Below are 19,495 nucleotides of genomic sequence, written 5' to 3'. Positions count from 1 at the left end.
TTTTCACATCAGTGAACAAGAACACAGGATGAAAATCTTCATCTGAAGTGAAGCCAAGCTACAGTCCAGATCTACCAAGTCCCAGCCTAACTAACACTCAGTCCTCTAGTCACACACCTTGCAGGTGGTCTGTATTTTTATTGTTAAAACCACTATTAGTTTTACACACCAAAACCTTCCACCCAAGACAGAAATTAAAGGCAGGCAGTACAAATCAGCCAAAAATTTTTACTCTCCATTTTAAAATTAGTTTTGCAGCAGGAGTAAGGTGAATTTACAGACGAACATTTAAGTTTGACAGTGCACAATGTAGAGAATTTACTCACGTAGCGAGCTGCTATTTCCTTCTCTTCTGTTTTCTGTTTTTTACTATCTGAAGAATAATCTGCTGAATTTCTGTGCTTTTCTGCTGTTCTGAAACTGGCTGAGGGAGATACAGAAGAGCTCTGCAGTCAGAAAAAAAATGAAGAAAAACATAATTAGATTCCCATTCAAAACAGTGGTTCATTCGCCACTTCAAGTTGTTTTCACAGACAGCACTCTGGGTTTTATCAGTCGCAGCTGCCCAACAAGTGTCTTGTATTAAAAGTGCACAAGGCATTGCAAGAGCCAGACAAAGGTGATCACTTGACAGAACATAGTTGCTATCTCCAGTGTCAATGAGATGAATGTAGAGCTACTTTGCAACATTTTATCAATAGCATTGAGCATTGGCTTGGTTTTGGCTTGTTTCCTCTATGAATATGCAGAGTTAAATTACCATTCCTAGGAGAAGGGAGGGTGTGTGTATGTGTTTGCTTGTGTATATCATGAAGAGCAAAGTGGCTCAAGGTAAGTCCCAATTCAGCAAATGTTTGAATTAAGATTTTTATCAAAGAAAGAAGCAAGCTTCTGGACAGTTTCAAAGCAGGAAAGAACATGGCAGAACACCTAAACCCATTTTATTTTGTCACCTTTTACAATCACAGGCTGTGCCTGCAGTAGACAAGGCAATGGCTCAGTGAGTCTTGACATTTTGCAGCCTTTACTTAGTAATGATCATTAAAGAGCATGCACAGATGACAGAAAAGAAAGGAAGATAATACGTACTTTATGCACAATCATCCAACAATTCTGCTCTACTCCTTTAAACAAGGCAGGCAACATTTATCAACTCCTACCATATTACCAAAGCTTGGTGGAGCCTGCATCTTGGCGTACAAAAAAGGAAGCAATGAAAGATGCAAAGTTCCCTCTGGGACTGATTTTAGCAGCAGCAGCAGCTTTTGGCCCTAGATCAAGAAAGCATTTAAGCATGCACTAAATTTTATTTCACACTGAAGTTAATGACTGAACATACAGAAGTATGGGTGTGTTCAGGCATTTGCAGAATTGGCACTGACAGAAATTAAGATGGACGTAATTCTCAGTTGAAACCCTACTATTTCCATCTTTCTGTCCTCCTTATACAAGGGGTAGGTGAACCAACTATCATTGAAGTCCTTACTACTGGATTTTATATCCTCCTATTCGTCCAGAAACACTGTGTTTGGGGCTCTTCCTCCACACACTATGAACAGCTGTTGTTCTGCACAAAACTGTACAACACAGCAATTTGGTTGTGGGGTTTTCAGTGCACAACTTGTTAGGTTTATTTTATAGCTACTACCAGGAACACAAACCAAGTAGTTAGCGTTTACATTGTGCAACTTCTGTTCCATCGCTATTACCAAATTTCTTCTCCTGAACTTACTACACCACAATCTTCTGGTAAGGATTAAGAACTCCCACCCATAAAAGCCAAGCTGTAGTTGTTGCCCAAGTCAAATGAGAGAACATTTCTCCCTGCTGGGACACTCAGGTCCTCCTCTCTATTTCATTTAAATTTCCAGTTCTTGTCAGTAGTAGTTCAGCTTAATGAATGGTGGAATATGCAAAAAAATCTTCCATCTTTTTGATTGGTGAATTGTTAATTACCCCCAAATAAACTGAGTGGAAGTAAAAATTGTAGAACAAAGCTAGTGATGAACACAGCCTGTGCCTCCCCCATTTGCCTGCCTGCTGCTGTCACTGACAGTATAAAATAGGTAGAAAAGGATTTCCCATCTTGAGCAAATACATCTGAAAATGTGTTCATTGATTTAGCTCTAAAGCAGATGATTAATCAACTATTATAGGAAATTACACAAACTAACAATGTCACCTTTTTCTCTGAAGAGAAAATGTGTATTAAGACACTTCGAGACAGTAGGCACAAAATCCCTTAAAATAAAAGTCAAGTATAAATGCAACATTTAATGAACTGATGGCTTTAAAAATGTATTTGTTTACTGAAACTGTATAGCATAGTTTTTTGAAAAAGATTTTAATAGTATGCTCCTATTACACTTATATTCATTTACAATTTGGGATGCAGTAGCTTGCAATGCACATTCAATTTATTATTTCTCAACTCCATCCTACAGAAAGCAATTTGCTTCAAAACAAGGAAAAATAATCACCAGTAAACTACAAATTAGAGTAGTATGTAAAGAACTGAAGTAAACTACGGCATTTATTTAAATAGAAATACTTATTTTCATAAATTTGAAACCATATAGTTAATTTTTTCACAATCTAGTTAGCTATGTACTATAGATACCATTTTAATCTTTGATTTCACTGCTTAATAAAGTAATAAATTAAAACTCCTTACTAGAATGATAAAGTAGCTAATTATCACTAGCACATAAAGGGTGAGCAGCATATTGGGCATTGGAGCAATGCACACTGCTTAACGGGCTTATTGTTCCAAAAATGGATCAGTCCAATACCAGTATGAAAAGCTCTTGCTGCAGTAGCTCACCTGACACTAAGTGGAAAAACAAAGAGCACTCACCCAGTGACAGCAGGGAGAATTTCCCAAACTGAAATTTGGCCTAACATTATTTTGTCTCAAGAGACAATTACTGCAGAACAAATCTAAACATTCTCTCTTTCAACCGTCCTACCCTTTTCCTTGCATGGAGCCTGTCAATCAACATCCCTGCAGCACTAGTTTCTTTTCCCTTCAACATGTAATGCACCTGCCACATAAAGATCTCTGACTTCACAAGATCTCTGGTATCGATGCTGACAGATCTAAATTTATCTCCTACACTAAGTAATAAAGATACATCATGCACACAGCCAGTGAGCTACGGTCTAGATCTTCCTACAGAACAAACCATTTTCAATGTGTGAGGGACATTATTAATTACACCTAATTCCCACTGCTATTTGCAACAGCTTTTCAGTCTATAAACACAGTGAGAAATACAGGCATGTAAATATGTCCTCATAGCTTCTACTGACACTAGATTCCAATGTATAATCTTATACCCATCCACACCTTGGTTCATGAGCGTGCAAATCTACATTCTCCAAGAGAGTTCCTTATACTTGAAAATTGTGCAAGAAAACTTCCACTGAAGCACACTCTTTAGCTCTCAGACTCTGCCCTATTCCTTGATTATAACATTGGTGCTCTCCTAGCAGCTGCCTTAAAGAAGCTGGAACAGGATTGCTACTTAAGAGAAATTAAGTGAATCAGCATTATGACTTAGCAGGCTGTAACTTAATGGGCTAGAGTCCTCATTTTAGTAACTAGTAAAATTTACAGTGAAATAAAGTCTTTTCACACTGCTGTTTTCTTCAATAAAATATGTTAAACCACTAGAAAGATTTTTCTACTAACTGACACTGAGTTTGCTCACATATAGTAATTAGATCAGACACAGGAAAAAAATACTCTTTGGTGAAAGTAGGTTATATTTAGTTCCCATTTTAGCAAAATGTACCAATTTTTCACATTCTGCTTAGGTAGGACATTTTTATTCATGTTAAATACACCACAAAATGCTGACAAAAAACAACTGAACATATGCATTTATAGAAAGGCTGAGCACGTTGCCTTGTTCACATAATTTGCTCAAGAAGTGGAACAGCATGTTTCTAGTGCTGGTATCTTTTGCTAGCCTGTACAGCATAGCAACCTACGCTTCAGTCTGTTTTGGGCAGTGCTAACCACAGTGCCAATTGAAAAGATCTCCCACCACAAGGACCACTCTCTTCTCTCTCCAATATTGGCAGGGCATTGCTCCTCATGGAGTACCAGTGCCACACAGGCACAAATTAAATGAACATAAGGAGGGCCATACAAGCCTCTTATGCAGCCATAAAATTCTCACCAGTAACAGGGCAAATATCAATGTGCTTGCTGTTCAACTGGGATAATTAATACTTGAAATTGCTAAGAAAAAAAAAAATCATCACTGTTTCACCCCCAACTTCCACTGGAAGCTACTTACAATAACATAGATGACTCACACTCTTAACATGGTAGAAGAGAAATCCACTTGGTTAGATTGCACAGGCATCCAACTGTTCTTTATTCCTGCAAGCCCCAACTCCCCATATGCTAGCTCCTACCGATGAAGACCTGGTGTGAACAAACTAAGTGATAATTAAATGAAACCAGTGTTAAAAGTAATGACTAGAGATGACAGGATGAAAAGTCCTCCCCCGTCATAAAGCATTGCTTTAAAGCATTCAGTAATATGACCATTCCCTAGCGTACCTTTACTACTATGACAATATTATGTATTTGGAGTATAATAATTAAAACAATAATTCCCAACAAAGTGGGAATTATGAAATAACTGACCATCCTGAATTATTAAGCAAACTGCAGTAAAAGCCAAGGATGCTTAACGCTAAGGTCAATTACAGTATAATTATCTGAATGACATTATTGCTGTTATAAAGTCTGTTCAAAGTATAAAAGAAAAAATAAAAGAGGATACAATATACATCACAGGGAAGCAACCAGGCAGTCACACTGCTTGGCTGGCTGATGCCAATGTTATAGATGGAAGTACCAGTGCTGGAGCTTAGACCCAGGCACTGTGCCCAGCTTGGCGCACTGAGCTCTTTAAGATAACACTGTATGCTCAAATCAGAAACACACACACACACAAAAATACATAAATGCTGTGGTGCTGTGACTTCTGACATGCCAGGGATGAGACGGAAACTGCTCTGGTGAGAAATGAGTGGTACGAGGTAGGAGAGGTTCCACCAGAGAGGTGACAGGACAGGGCAGGCCATCTCCCCCTTTTCCAGCTTGTTTTCCTGCTTACCAAAACTGAAAGGCAGCATCCACTCAGCCACAATCTGATCAAGTTTATTTTTTTTTGTTTGCTTGTTTTGGTCTAATTTGCTGCCTTTTCCCTGCAGCTGCATTTTCAGATACTAGGCAAAGTCTCAGTAATTGTTAGTGAAAAATGCTACTAACTAGATAGGAAAGATACAGAACAAAGCTCTTTTTAATAACACGACTGTCTGAGCTAGCTGGATTGAGTTTAGTAATCAGGCATGTGATAATTATTTTTAATACAAACTATGATTAAAATGCAAACTTTGAAGTTTTATATAATACTTTTACCCACTAATTAACTTCACTAATTGCAAAATTAATGAAGTTAATTAGTGGATAAGAGTGTCATAAAAAACATCAAAGTATAGATGTGCAGTTCTATGCAAGAGCAATGAGACAACCACAAAGAAGTTCAGAATAAAGAATATGTAGGCTCAGCAGCTAGTCTTCAAAGCACAACTGCTTACAAATGTTTTACATGCATAGAATTATAGATATGTACATATGTAACATATAGGTATGTGTAATTTCCTTAAAAATATCCATGTAACTGTTTACACTGGTGCCAGTGGTACCACTGTTAGATTTAATCTGAGCTAATTAAATGCATCAAAGTCTAGATATTATGAAGTGGGTAATAAAATCAACAATAAACCACTACCGTTGTACACGTTAATTCCAGTCATGTCTTTTAAAATTCACTTACCGATTTGCTAGAAAAGCTAAGCAGACCACTCAGCAGAAGCTGGAGATACCTAGGAAATTTGACTTCTAATCCTATCAGCATGTGCTGTTGTTTCATGTTTCCCCTTCTGAAGTATAGATGCATGGTGATGGCATGAAAAGTAGGTGTTTAAAGCAATGGTGAGAGCTGCTGGCTAGCCTTTCACAGATGGATTTTTGCAATGAATCCTTTAAAATACAGCTTCTCCAGTAATAACTGGCTGAAGGACATAACACACATAAGGTCTAATCATTGCTGACACTGTGAGGGTCAAAGGATAGAGAGAAGATCTGATGTAGCTTAAGCACAAGCAGTAGAGGAACACAGCTGTGAGGCAAAAAGGAAAGGTTTAGGTTAAAGTACATCTTAGCACAGGCACATGAAAGAAGTGAAATCAAGGACTGTGGCAAGAATAACAATCACCATTTGGTAAGCAAGATAGTTTGAACAAAGGACTTGGTTTCAGCAGGGAACAAAAGAAAAAGAAACAAATGGGCAGGAAGAGGAGTTAAACACTTCTGATAGGTTTACAGAAGCTTTAAAGTTCACAGATTACATTTACCATCAAGTCTGCTCTTCTCCACATATGCCAACTTGTAAATATTGAATTTAATTGATGGTAACACAACCCTGTACTGTCAAACATCCTCCCCTTTAATCCACGAAGTAATTCACCTGATTCATTCTCCATTCACTACCCTGCACTTCAAACTCCTCCCCATTGAACAGACCCCAAGCTAAGACCACATGCTTCAGCACACAGTAGAGCAAGTACTCTGGATGGAGTAAAAAGATGTGCAAGGTGTTAAGGCACAAATTGCAACTGGTACAGGCAATGCAGCCAATGAGCCCTAGGGCATATGCAGGCTGCAGAAGAATTCTGTCCCTGTTGATTCCAGAATCAATCCTAGATAACAGCAAAAGCATAGAAATGCTACCAGAAAGAGGAAACCATGCTGCTGGCATTTTAGAAAATAAATGCCAAAATCCGGGACAAACTTGCATGTTGGTCATCACAGCGTACAAACCTCTAAATGTTACTTAACCAAAATTAGACACACTGAAACAGGGATCAAAGGTCACTGAGTTACAGAAATTCGTAAGAACTGATGGTAAATATAATCTTCTTTGGAAATCTGAGGAAAGAGTAGTGCTAAGGAAATGCAGAACTACAGCTGTACTCTCCTCAAATATTTATCTGGAGTTCCAGTTACCAATCTTTCACACTATTTCCTTCAGCAGAGGCCTGAAACAGTTTGAGCAGCTCTAGCAAAACAGAAACAGAAAAAGAGAGGAGAGGATTGAGATTTAACTAGGGAGAAAGAGCAAGCGAGAGCATGCAATCACCGGATAAGAGAAAATGGTCAACCAGCTGTAGCATTCAATGCAGCAATTTAATTGTGGGCTCACCACCATGAAAGGGAGAGAGCAGGATAACGATGAGCCTGCATTACGGGCTTTGATTCAGCTGCATGCCACAGGGTAAGGAAAAGCAGCAGCACTCCCTGAGCGTTCTTCAATGCTCATCATGATGGACACGCACAGAAAATTCCCAACATCCAACATCTCTCCAGAATATGAACATGAATTACATTTTCATAGTGACTGAATTTAAACAGAACACAGAAGTTAACTCGGTTTTTAGAATTGTAAGAAAACACTAAAGAGCGAATGTTTTGTTATAGCAATTAGAGGCCTCTGTCAGTGTGCTTTACACTTTGTTAAAAAATACCTGCAAGAATTACAAAATCCCTCTGAAGAATAACCAGCTTTCGCTAAGAGCCCTCTTTTCAGACCAAGCACCACAGTAAAACTTATCCCTTCACTTTGCACAGTGATTAAAATGGACTATATGGCACTGAGCCAAGCTGAACACACTTTCCTACGGCAGCTCAAGCACAGGGGTTATAAAAATCTCATTGGTAGCAGTAACAGAGTTTAGGAGGTAAAAAATACACACACCTACACCCTCCCAATTTGCCAGGTTAAAGTAATAATGATCGAGGCTTTATGTATTGCCTTCTCTGGGGATAGCTAAGTGGATTCACTTTTCATGTGGCAGGTCCTAACATCTTTCTCCTGGGATTTATGTTCCCTATAAAATTCTTCATTTTGACTAGAAGGATATAACCTAGCACTAATTAGCCTTTTGTTTGTTGCTTTAAAACCACAGAGATCACATCTGAAGATGCTCCCACAAGATATTCCATTTAGCTGCTTTCAATCAGGTACTATGGCCCATATTTTTAGTTTGGCTACATCTAACATAGGCTATATTTATACAATCATAGAATCAGAACTATTCAGGTTGGAAAAGACCCTTGGGGTCACCAAGTCCAACCATCACCCCTACTCTACAAAGTTCTCCCCTAAACCAACATATCCACCAGCACCACATCCAAACAACCCTTAAACACATCCAGGATGGTGACCGAACCACCTCCTTGGGCAGCCTATTGAAGTGTTTAACCACTCTTTCAGTGAAAATTTTTTTCCTAAAGTTCAGTCTAAACCTATCCTGTGGCAGCTTGAAGCTCTTGTTCTGCCACTAATTACCTGTGAAAAGAGACCAGCACCAACCTCTCTACAATGAACTTTCAGGTAGTTGTAAAGACTGATGAGGATTCCTCTCAGCCTCGTCTTCCTCAAACTAAACATTCCTAGCTCCTTCAAGCATTCTTCATAAGATTTATTCTCTAGGCCCTTCACCAGATTCATTGCCCTCCTCTGTACTCGCTCCAGCACCTTGATATGTCTCTTGAATTGAGGTGCCCAAATCTGGACAGAATACTCCAGGTGTGGCCTCACCACTGCTGAATACCGGGGGACAATCACTTCTCTAAATGGCAAAGGCATTGATTTTCAGTTTTCAAATTTCTGTTCCCATCTATCCATATGTATAAACCCTTCTGGGAAAACAAATTTCATTTTCTTTCCTTCTGCCTGTTTGTCTCTAAAGGGTTTTATAGTTGCTTTGGTGCAGAGGTGACCTATGAGACAATACAAAAACAAAGCAAATTATTTTTTTAACTGAATACTTCACAGATAGAGCTGATGATCTCTTTCTACACTTTCTGACTTGCTCCCTTCCTTCCCTCCACTTTTTAATCCTATTTGGTGCTGACTTGTCAGCAGAACAAATCTTGCCATCTCCCTGGAAGTGTCCCTGCTCATACAGGGGCACCAGAACTAGACGACCTTTAAGGTCCCTTCCAACTCCAACCATTCTATGATTCTATGATGGGAAAAGAGCTAGCTTTCAAGAGGCTACTATGATCACAAAATGGACCTTAAAATTCAACAGGAACATCCATTCCATATCCCATATGCTTTAATCAGCAGAAACATGTTCACGTGTTTTTCTTAGGTATTAAAATAAGAGACTGGCAACTATCTTGTTTCTTCCCCTGTTGAATCTTATACAACTTCTAAAGACGGCTATATTTTATGTTCTTCTATTACCCTATCTGATTTAGGAAGCCAGAGTCACTGCTAAGTGCTCAGTGAAAACAGAATTCATTATCCAACCAGTCTCTTAATTGGGCAGGTGAATAAAACATGGCCAGGTGCTATTAAGTATCTGCAAATTCCAGTTTGTGCTGATTCTGAATGCATTATACTCTCATCAATAAAAATATATTCTAGAAAGAAATCTTTGAACACTACTGTTTGCCTCTCTGCCCAAATAACACCCAACCGTATTTTTTTTTCTGTCTCACTTCATCTACACTTACTTACGTGTGCTCCCAAGTCCCTTGTTCAGGAAATTATCCCATTTCCTATTCAGGAAAGCACTCGAGCAGATGCTGGATTTGAGGCACACACTTTGATCTCAGGAAAATCACAAGGCAGATGAAGAAACCAGGAATGTACATATGTGCTGAACTTCAGATGTCTATCCTGAATCTGGACCTCAGCCTGCTGCAAAATACAATTGTCCCCCGTTTCATTCTTTAAATCAGACTGTGGTAAGTGGAATGGATGGAGGAGTCACAGGAACACAGATCCTGCAGTCAGCCTTGAAACAATTACATCAGTATATAATAGCACATTATATGTAGAACACCTACTTTGAAAATTGAAAAAGTGAAACACAGTCCATTCTGCCAAACTTTTAGATGCATTACAGTTCCTGAATATCTTAGAGCTCTTGCCAGCATAGCTTTCACATCTCTAGGCCTGTCATTATTTACATTAGACAGGTCATGCCGTTGATTTTTTAAACATATAAGCACAATGAAATGCAAACTTCAGGCTAGTTGGAAATGTTTTGATGCAAGCAATAAGCAGCAAATAAATTTTTACTTCAGGCTAGAGGAGAGGAAAAGCAAAAATCTTCCTCTTGTACTCTCTCTATACTCTGCCAAGTGTGATAACTGGCATGCACACACATGACCTTCTATTCTATTCAGATGAGTTATCTTACATAATTTCTGAAGACTGTTCTTTCTCATTTAAGTACTTCATAATACAATTCATCTTCCCCTTTGGTTTTGTTAAGGGAAGACTGCAGTAATCCCCCTAAAACAGCATTCTGGCAAATGCTCCTAAATTATGTAATTCATTAGGTTCAACCCTATTGTTGCAATAATTTTCAAGGAAGATGTGTATAATACATTATAATTATAGCTATACAATCCTAAGTTTCATTTTCCTTGGCTGATTTCCTAACACTTTAATGGTGAAATTGATCTGTTTCAAAAACACCATGTGAAAGGTTTTTTAAATACTGTACATTTTCAAGCTCTTTATTTTAAATGGTTTAGAAATGAGTTGGTGAAAACAGCAGACCAAAAAAAAAGGAGGAAAAAAAGTTATTATTTTCTCTAATCTAACATTAAGCAGATTTTAAAGAACAGGCATGTTTCCAAACAAACTATTTCAGTGTACACCCAGCAGAGATGGAGATAACAATGCATACGGCCTGAGTTAAGATCTGAGAAGAAGCTGACATTTCATCATGGTTGTCTAGGAAACTATTTTTTAAAATTATTTACAAAACAAAATGAAATATGTTTATTTCCATCTGGGATGCCTCTAGAGAAGCTGGCAAGTAACAAGTTTATTTAAATGACAAGTTCAAGGTACTTTCCTTGTTGACTGTAAATAACCTCCCTGTGAGCCAATTAAGACTGTGAAGATCAAAGGCCCAGGCAGCACCATAAAACCAGGAACTACAGACATCAGGGAAAGCCTCCACAAGTTTCCTCAATATGGAAAACTTCCTCTAACATCATTCACTCAGACAGTGCAACAGCAAAGACAAGTATTTTTGGACTTGCTTTGAAGTACATTAAAACCCAACACCCATATTTTAATGGACACCAAACCAAGCAGCTTGATTTTATGCACGTTCAGGAATTATTTTAGTTGTAAAGAATGATCCAGATGAGACCAAAGCAGCTGGATGGTGAGAAAGCAAAATTGAGTCTGGGAAGGATACATGAGATAACTTGTAAAATGGGTTCCTCAGTTGGGAAGGTCTATTAAATCCCAGATTGCAGCAGTTTGTCAATGCACTTTTCCTTAGCAGCTGCCAAGACCACGACTTTTCAAGGCAGAAGCCAGAACAGCTAGAAAAGCGATTCCTAACATAAGGCTTTACTACTATGGCGATCTCTGTGCACACCATTTTCAAATTCGACATCAGCATAGAGCATACTTATTCTGACCACATTAAGTACACAAAACATTGTCAGCAAGTCTCTAGCTAGAGTTAAGAGGCTGAGTTCTAAGTCACACTACTATTGAATACCTGACATTTGAGCTGACTGAGCAACAACATACTCTGTTTCCTTGCAACGCAACCTTGCTTAGTCTTAGTAACGAGCTAAATCCTGCCCTAAGACAGAGAAAATCTTGTATTTTAAAGTGGATCTTCATAGTGCTTCCTACAGATTCTGAACCTGCCCAGTCCATTCCCCTCCATTTTGCTGCCCTTCCCTGCCCCTTAAACTACATGTTGGAAGTTGAAGGAAAAGCTTTTAGCATTTGTTGTGACTTGTAAAACAATCAGACTGCTCACTGTGGGTAGAATTTAGTTCTGACAGTAAATGTAAATTTCAATTTGAAGACTCCTAGGGCACCAGATGGAGCCCTTACAGGGAGAAAGCGTAACAAGCTTTTTCACAGTAGGCGCAATTGTACCCAGAGCTCCAGCCCACAGATGAAAATCCTTCTTCCCTGTCTACACACTCACTTCACAGGGTGCTTTCACTACTGACAAAAATCACATTCCTATATCCACCTTTGGGGCTGTTCCCTCGCAGTAGCATTAGTGGAAATCTGGGAGAGTACTCCAGCCATGCAACTGCCTGCACTGGGCACCTTGTTACCTGGCAGAGGAGCCCCGTGCCAACAATTCTGATTCATGGCTGAACAACCTTGCCCCACATATGGAAAGCAGCAGAGCTCTGCTAGCATGGCCTCAGGCCAGAGGGAATGCAATGGCAATAGCTCAGGCACAGTGCTGGATGCTCAGAATCATGCTGTTGGTGGGTGGTGTGCAACCAAGCCATTAGTCCTGGGGTTTCTGCTGTGTGCTTCAGATCATTATCTGTAAAATGGGGATAATTTCAGAAGTCTACAGAGTGTTTCTTTCCTTTACAGTGTTGTGAGGATTAATGTATCAAAGATTTGGAGCCACTCCATTATCAGAGGGATGGATCCATCAAATACCCTTTATCGAAATGGAATAAGGGAGAGAAGAAAAATCAGTCTTCCTTGTATTAGCAAAACTATAACTAGATGACTAAAGCAATACAGCTACTACAGCAGAGTGCCTCTATTAAACTCCAGAAACTCGTATGTCTACAAATAGTAACTTCAGCCCTTTCTTAGTTTGCATGAATCTGTATCACATAGACCTAGAAAATGCACAAAAAAAATACTTCCGCATTGTATGTAAAGCTGTCATCAGCTAAGCTCATAAGAACCTAAAGCCACTACATTTGAGATATAACTAACTTAATACACTGAGCAAAATTTCAGGAAGAAAATACTGATGATGGTTGCTGTTGTTTTTTTTAATTACCCATGGGTAACAGAATTAACCAGGAAATGTGCTATCTGCAAGCTTGTCTTTGAAACTGTTTTTCTCAAATTAATCTTATGTATTTGAAATGTGAAGAAAGTAAAACTTGCAGCCACCAAATAAACTCAAACCTGTACTTTGGAATGTGGAAGGCCTTCTCAAAGACAGGCAGATGTCAGATACAGCTCCTTGACCTCAGAAATGCAGAGCCAGTCTTCCCATGAGCACTCCTTTTACTATAAATCACCAAGTACACAGTCTTTTATTGCTTTGTGCTATGCAGTGTTTGAACTTACAGCACTCGATATACAAAAAGCAAACAGGGTGTGTGCTTATCAGATTAAATTCCAATGTAAATTATATGCAACCTGTGTGTAAACCCACTGGCTCATGGCAAGTAGCCAGTAAAGACCTTCTGTGCAGAAGGTTGTGCACCACTGGCTTAGGCCATCTCTCTGTCATACTTCACTTCTGTCTCATTATTTTAGCTTCCTATGCTACATTATCTAATACCCTTTCCCATCTCCACACTTACTACCAATTGGCCAGTTTAGCAGTCCATTTCCTTACCATCTGACACCAGACAATGCAAAAAAAACCTTACATCATGATGCTTAATCACTTTGCAATTTGGGTAAATCCAATCTCAATTCATCACTTCTCTCTCTCCTTCTTGCTCCTCTAATCACTCAAAACTATTGTTACTCGAATGCCAATTCTTTCCAGATGCACTCTCCTGCTTCCAGGTCTCAGCTTCTTGAAAATCCTGCCTTCTCCTGGCAACAAACAGTTAGAGAGGCCTTCTTGCAGGTCTGTAATAAAAACAGATTAGCCTAAAGAGCTAACTGTATGACCAAATACAGGGGAAAGTGCATTTCACATGAAATCAGAAAACTATCCAAGCCTGATTAAAAATCATCCAGGAAATGCAGCAGAACATTAACAAATATTGATTTTTAAAAATTTTTTCTTTAGAATTCTCATGCAATTCAGATGATTCAAAACTGGATTTCCCAAATGGTGTCCAGACATGATTATGTACTGAATTTTTCTGATTGGGCCTGAAGTCTTTACTTTTTAGAGATTTCTCATTTCTTGTTCAGTTGAGGCTGAAATTTGCTATGAGAATTTCTTTAGCCCCTGTAGAATTGTTCAGGGTATTCCCTAAAGAGAGAGACAAAGAAAAACAACTGGGGATTCATCATGCATAAGATGATATTTACAGTAACACCACTCCCAGTACATGTTTGCTGGAAATAGCTTGGTATTTCTTCACTTTCTTTTAATAATTGTAGGATTAATAACAAATTCAGGCCCTGATCCCACAGTATTTAAGATCTGGGCAAAATAATTCTTCCTGATGTCCACAGTACTGAGGCTTGAGACAACAAACATGCTGCATGTTACAAGAAACCTTAGCAGTGGAAGCAGTAAAAGGCAATTACTTCCTTACCTCTTTTTGTGCATTCCTTCTTTTCTTACTGTGAAGAGACTAGGAACAATATGGCAGATGTAAAAATGGGGAATAAAGAAAAATCTCACAGATGGTTGCTCAAAGTGGGTCCACAAATGCCATGACTGCCATGTTTCTATGGCATTTGGTTTCAGGACAACTGGAAGCTGCACAAAGGCAGGTGAAAAAAAATATCTGCATATGACAACTCTAGCTCTCTCAAACCCTGTGGGCACCTCAGATACCACCAGACGCACATGCAACAGCAGAGGCAAGGAATACCTTTATATGCCTTCAACAACAAAACAAAACTGTGCCTTTTCCTTCCATCACAGGGGTGTCTTCACCCCTGTGAACTCTAATTGCCACTTCCCAGTTCACTTGTACAACACTCTGAGGTTGACCTCTACCAGAAAACTACAGCTGGAATAACAAATATGAAGCATCTCTCCTGCCAAGTGGTAAGACCTTCCAAATCACACACAAACTTCCTCCATGACTGGCCAGCATAACCGTATTTCATATTAAATGCATTAAGAGTCCCAAGTAAACAATGTGAAGGCACAGAATTCAAGAGCCAAAGATGACTAGAACAAACTTGCAGCTCATCCAGGGCCAAAACTGCCTTTTCAGGAAAGATACCCTAACACGACTCTAATCTTCTGCCTTTATTCTCTTCCATCACTCAAGGAGACTTGAAAGGGAAGGACAGCTGGCAAAAAAAACCCAACAACAAACAAACAAACAAACATGCAGTGACAAAACCATGAGTCAGGGGTAAAAAGGTTAGTCTCCCAGAGCCAGAAAACACCAGAATAGGCATCTTAGACATGTATTTATAAATGCTTTCTTATTCTCTCCTTCTTCCTTTCCTGAAAGACTAAAAGCAAAAGAAAGAATCTTACAGGGCAGCTGCTTCCCCCCTGTGCTCAACCATTCCAGTCACACTATGATGTCCAGTAACCTTCATTGATAATTCCTCATGAATAAAATGCCAACATTATCATCCACAGCTATGTTGTTGACATGCTTTTGCTGTTTCACTGAAAATACCATTAATTTTCTGGCTTCACAACAGCTGAGCTACTCCCCATTTGAATATACAAAAGAGTATTTTGTTTAAACCAAATTAAAAGCGTTCCAGTAAATGAGTTCAATTTGCTGGCTATACTACTTAGTGTATACTGTTCTATTTAATCCTCCCTTTTCTCAACCATACCCCTTCTACTTCCCCCTCCTTTCTTTCCTTTTTTTTTCCTTTTTCCCTCCCTCTTCTTCTTCTTTTTTTTTTTTTTTTTCTCTCCCTGCCTTTTTGTACTTAATCCTTTCACGGCAGGAACTGGATTTGCCCAGCAAGGCATGCACAGTCAGAAAGACCTTTAAAAACACGATGCCGAAGAGTTAAGGAAATGGTGAAACTGCGGCCATTCTGTTTTTATTCACCTGTGTTTCCAAAACATATTTAGCATATTTAGTATGGAATGGAAGGAAAGGGGAGAGGGAAACACACAAATACTGAACACACCTTCCATTTCCTATCCAGATAAGTGTCACATTCCCCATTTAAGCTGGAATGAAAACGACCATTACTGCCAAAGCCCTCCTGGCATCTCACCACTTTATTTGTTCCCATTTGTATCTAATGCTTTTGTCAACAGTTCAACAAAAGTCAAAGCAAACAACCCAGTACAAACACTGGGGGTAACAGCAACAACCATGAATCCTTCACAATTATCCAGCCCAGCTGCTCAGTGACTGTCCAGGCTGCTGTCATTTACAACAGTGTCAACAAAAGGCTGAAACCCAGTAACTAGGTGGGTCAATAATACCACTGTAAACCCTCCGGAGAAGGAAATGCTGTTCTCCTGCTTAACTGCTTCAGCAAACATGCAGAATAATTCAGTTAGATAGACAAGTGCTTGCCTAATCATTTCTCGTGTGAATTATTCAAGGCTTTCCCTGTAAACTACTAAGCGATGCCTCTTCAAATATTTCCAACAGATGGATGTCCGACAGGAGAAAATTAAACATGAGGCAAATTCTGACATCACAGAGGACAACAGTAAACTAGGGTCTTGGAAAGTGTTAATGTTCAGAGGATTAACACCTTGCTGCTGGTGTCACTGTATAGAGGGCAAACAGCTCTTACATACAAGTGATAAGCACGTGTTGGTCTGCTAGCTTCCTGATCTTTATACAGCATAATCAACACTGCTGCCTCCATTCCTTCTTTCTCTGTATTCATGCGTGTTGTAAAACAGTTCTCTCCAGAGAATACGTAAAATTTGGATAAAAATAAGCACAGTAGTTAGTCAGGTGGATGTGGAAAGAAAACATGCATTTATTCCCACATCCCTCCCTCCACTCCCAACCATGCTCATTTGATCTCTTCTTAATCACCCACCTTAAAATTTCTTTCTCTGCAGCCACAAGCGAATGTTCACTTGCTTCTCTCCAGAGGTTTCACTAAGCCTCATGTTTACACTTTCAAAGAGCAGCAAACTAGTCATACAGCATAGAATCAAGTGCTAAGCATGACATCTTTTACTTCAATTGCCTCTCTGCTGTGGAAAACACCACCTCCAGATGTCTGCTTCCTCATTTTTGATGGCTTTTGTCACAACCATATGATTACATGAAAATATTCTTTTTAAACTTTAAGTAAATATTTACAGAAACAGGCAAATTAGATAAGAAGTAGTGCTTGTTTTGATTCAATCTCACTATTGGCAAAAAAAACCCTGGATACCAACAAATGTTTTTCCTAAAACCAGATGACATCACAGTACAGCATTGGACGGATACACATCTTGAGCCAGAACACAGTATCAAAAACAGTTATAAATATTTTATTTTTGACATCTACAGTAGAAGTTGTGTATACTACTGAGTAAGTAGTATTTCAGAGAGAAACCTTGAAAGTTTTAAGACTTAGTAAAATAGTAAGAGAAATTCTGTCTCTATAAAATTAAAACACATAATTTCGTTTCTATAATTAGAATCTGTAGCATGTTTTGTTTGCAAAAACAAGCAGTTTTGCAATGCTAGCATTGTAGCAACCTCTGGAGCTTTTTGTCAATGTAAAGAGTCTTTTTCAATTAAGGAAGGTTTTCTTCCCCTTTCTGTCCAAAACAGTTATGGAACACTTGTCTACTGAGTAGCTGCAGAATCATTACTTTGTGATCACTGCAGCTGTTAGGCATTTCAGCCCTACTCCACATGGTGAGAAACTTCAGTTAAATTTACTATTACAAATCAAGTTATTGCTATTTGCAATGCTAAGTTTGTTTATCAGAATTAGCAGGACTGTTACAGTCATTAGCAGTATTTGCAAAATGGTTTAGGGTCCATGAAGACCATATGCACAACTGAAAGGTAGTACAGCACAGAAAATATTTTATATCAAAAGGGTTGCAACTTGCACAGACTAACCAGGAAAAACCTGTACAGTATCTGATGCTAGATACTCTAAAAATAAGAGAGACGAGAGACAACACAACACAAAAATGTTTCCTCTTCCTCATCTCCTGCAGTAGGAAGAAGGCTACAAAACTGGCACCTTTAGCTTCCCCATGGCTGGAGACAACACAGTTACCATAAAACATCATGAAGCACTAAAGAGTCCTACATGAGGTCTGCTAAATACTTACTTGCTTTCAAATACCTGCAGTGTGCTTTAAAGCTTTAGGCCATTTGGGTGGTATGAGAGCATAACAGACCTTTTCATAAAAGCACCAAACTGACCCTGGACAGGCTGCCTTTATGCTGAGAGCACTGCTGCTCTGATGTCCACTTTCACCCCGACAGGGCACTTGGAAAGATACTGTACTTCAAGGAAATGGCAGGAAAAGGGTTTCTCCCAGCCCCACCGGCTTTAATATAGGAAAGGACTTTGAAGGGATTATTTTAAAATTCTTCAGACATTGAACTCCTCTCATGTTTTGAAGTATGGGACAGCAAAGCTCATTACAAAATAATATTTGCAGGTCATTCATTGCAACAAACTCTTTTCTCAAAGCAGGGGAGGAAAAGCAAACCATTTATTTCCTCAAGGACTAAAATAAATTGCAATTTGGTATTTCTGAAAGAAAAAAAGAAAGGTGGGACAGATACAGCATCAACTAGTATGGTTTCAGCAAACATATCAGGGAGAGGCAAGAAATATAAGCACACAGCTATAATTACTGCAAGCCAAATACAATGATTTCCTAATACCCGGTGTTGTAAGGCAAAGCTCTGTGTTTCTTAAATCAGCGTTAGCTTTTCAACTCAATGCAAGCAATGATTTCTATAGTCAGGCCACATTGTTGTTAAAATGAAATGAACAAAGGACTCAGAAATACATTGCTGCAGCTACCAAGTTTTGTCTTGTGTGGTCTGTGTCAAGCTCACATCACACATCCCTGAGGAGAGCCCTTCTTTTGGGGTGTAGCTGCAGCAGGGAGACATCTCTCCTGGCCCTTTTTCCATACACCTGTGCTGCACCTCTGCAGCACACACCTGTCTGACAAAGCAGGACACCACCAGCAAAATCAGTAATTGTTTAGTTAGGCCTGGCAAGATTAATACAGCAACAAAAATACTGTATGGTCTCTTTCAAAAATACAGGGGCTTGATACACTCCAGCTTCACTGCACCGAGAAGCTATGACAGAACGCTCCCCCTTCAAACGAAAAAAAAAAAAGGAACAAACCGTATCAAAATCTTCATTTCTCTCTCCCCTCCGCCCCACTTACTCATAAGCACGCATTAAGGAAACTCCCACAGCTGCATTCGCTGCCCCTCGAGAGGCAGAAAAACAAAGGTACAGCTGTGCCTGCTAATGCTCATATGCAAACAAGTAGCGTCCAACTGGCTGCAACACCTCACTTAAAGGCACCTCAGTACTCTCTGATAAGCTCGCAGCTCAAAAAAGAAATGAACCAGAGCAATCTGCCGTCCTCTTAACGCAATTAGCAGATTAAAGTGGCATTTCACTTCCAATACTTCATTAAAGTACTGATCGCATCCAGCACTCGCTGACGATACGACATACACAGTGTTCCCCCTACAGTCCTGCCGGAGACTCGGTGGGAAGCGGCGGTGCCGGGGCCGGGGCCGCGCCCGCAGCCGGAGGCGACAGCGGCTCCG

At 39.4% G+C, this 19,495-nt stretch overlaps 1 protein-coding gene across 1 annotated transcript in view; it reads right to left on the bottom strand.

The window, feature by feature from the left end:
- TLE4 (transducin-like enhancer of split 4) overlaps positions 1-19,495 on the bottom strand; it is a 190,608-nt gene that overhangs the window by 13,761 nt on the left and 157,352 nt on the right. Inside the window, exon 12 of the mRNA XM_009995459.1 lies at positions 327-446. Coding sequence (XP_009993761.1) covers positions 327-446 — 120 coding nt within the window. The remainder of the gene's footprint in view (positions 1-326; positions 447-19,495) is intronic.

This window comes from Chaetura pelagica, unplaced genomic scaffold, assembly GCF_000747805.2.
Source record: "Chaetura pelagica isolate M959 unplaced genomic scaffold, ChaPel_1.0 scaffold324, whole genome shotgun sequence".
NCBI lineage: Eukaryota > Metazoa > Chordata > Aves > Apodiformes > Apodidae > Chaetura > Chaetura pelagica.
Note: the sequence above shows the minus strand (reverse complement) of the source record. Positions and strands in the feature narration are given on the sequence as shown.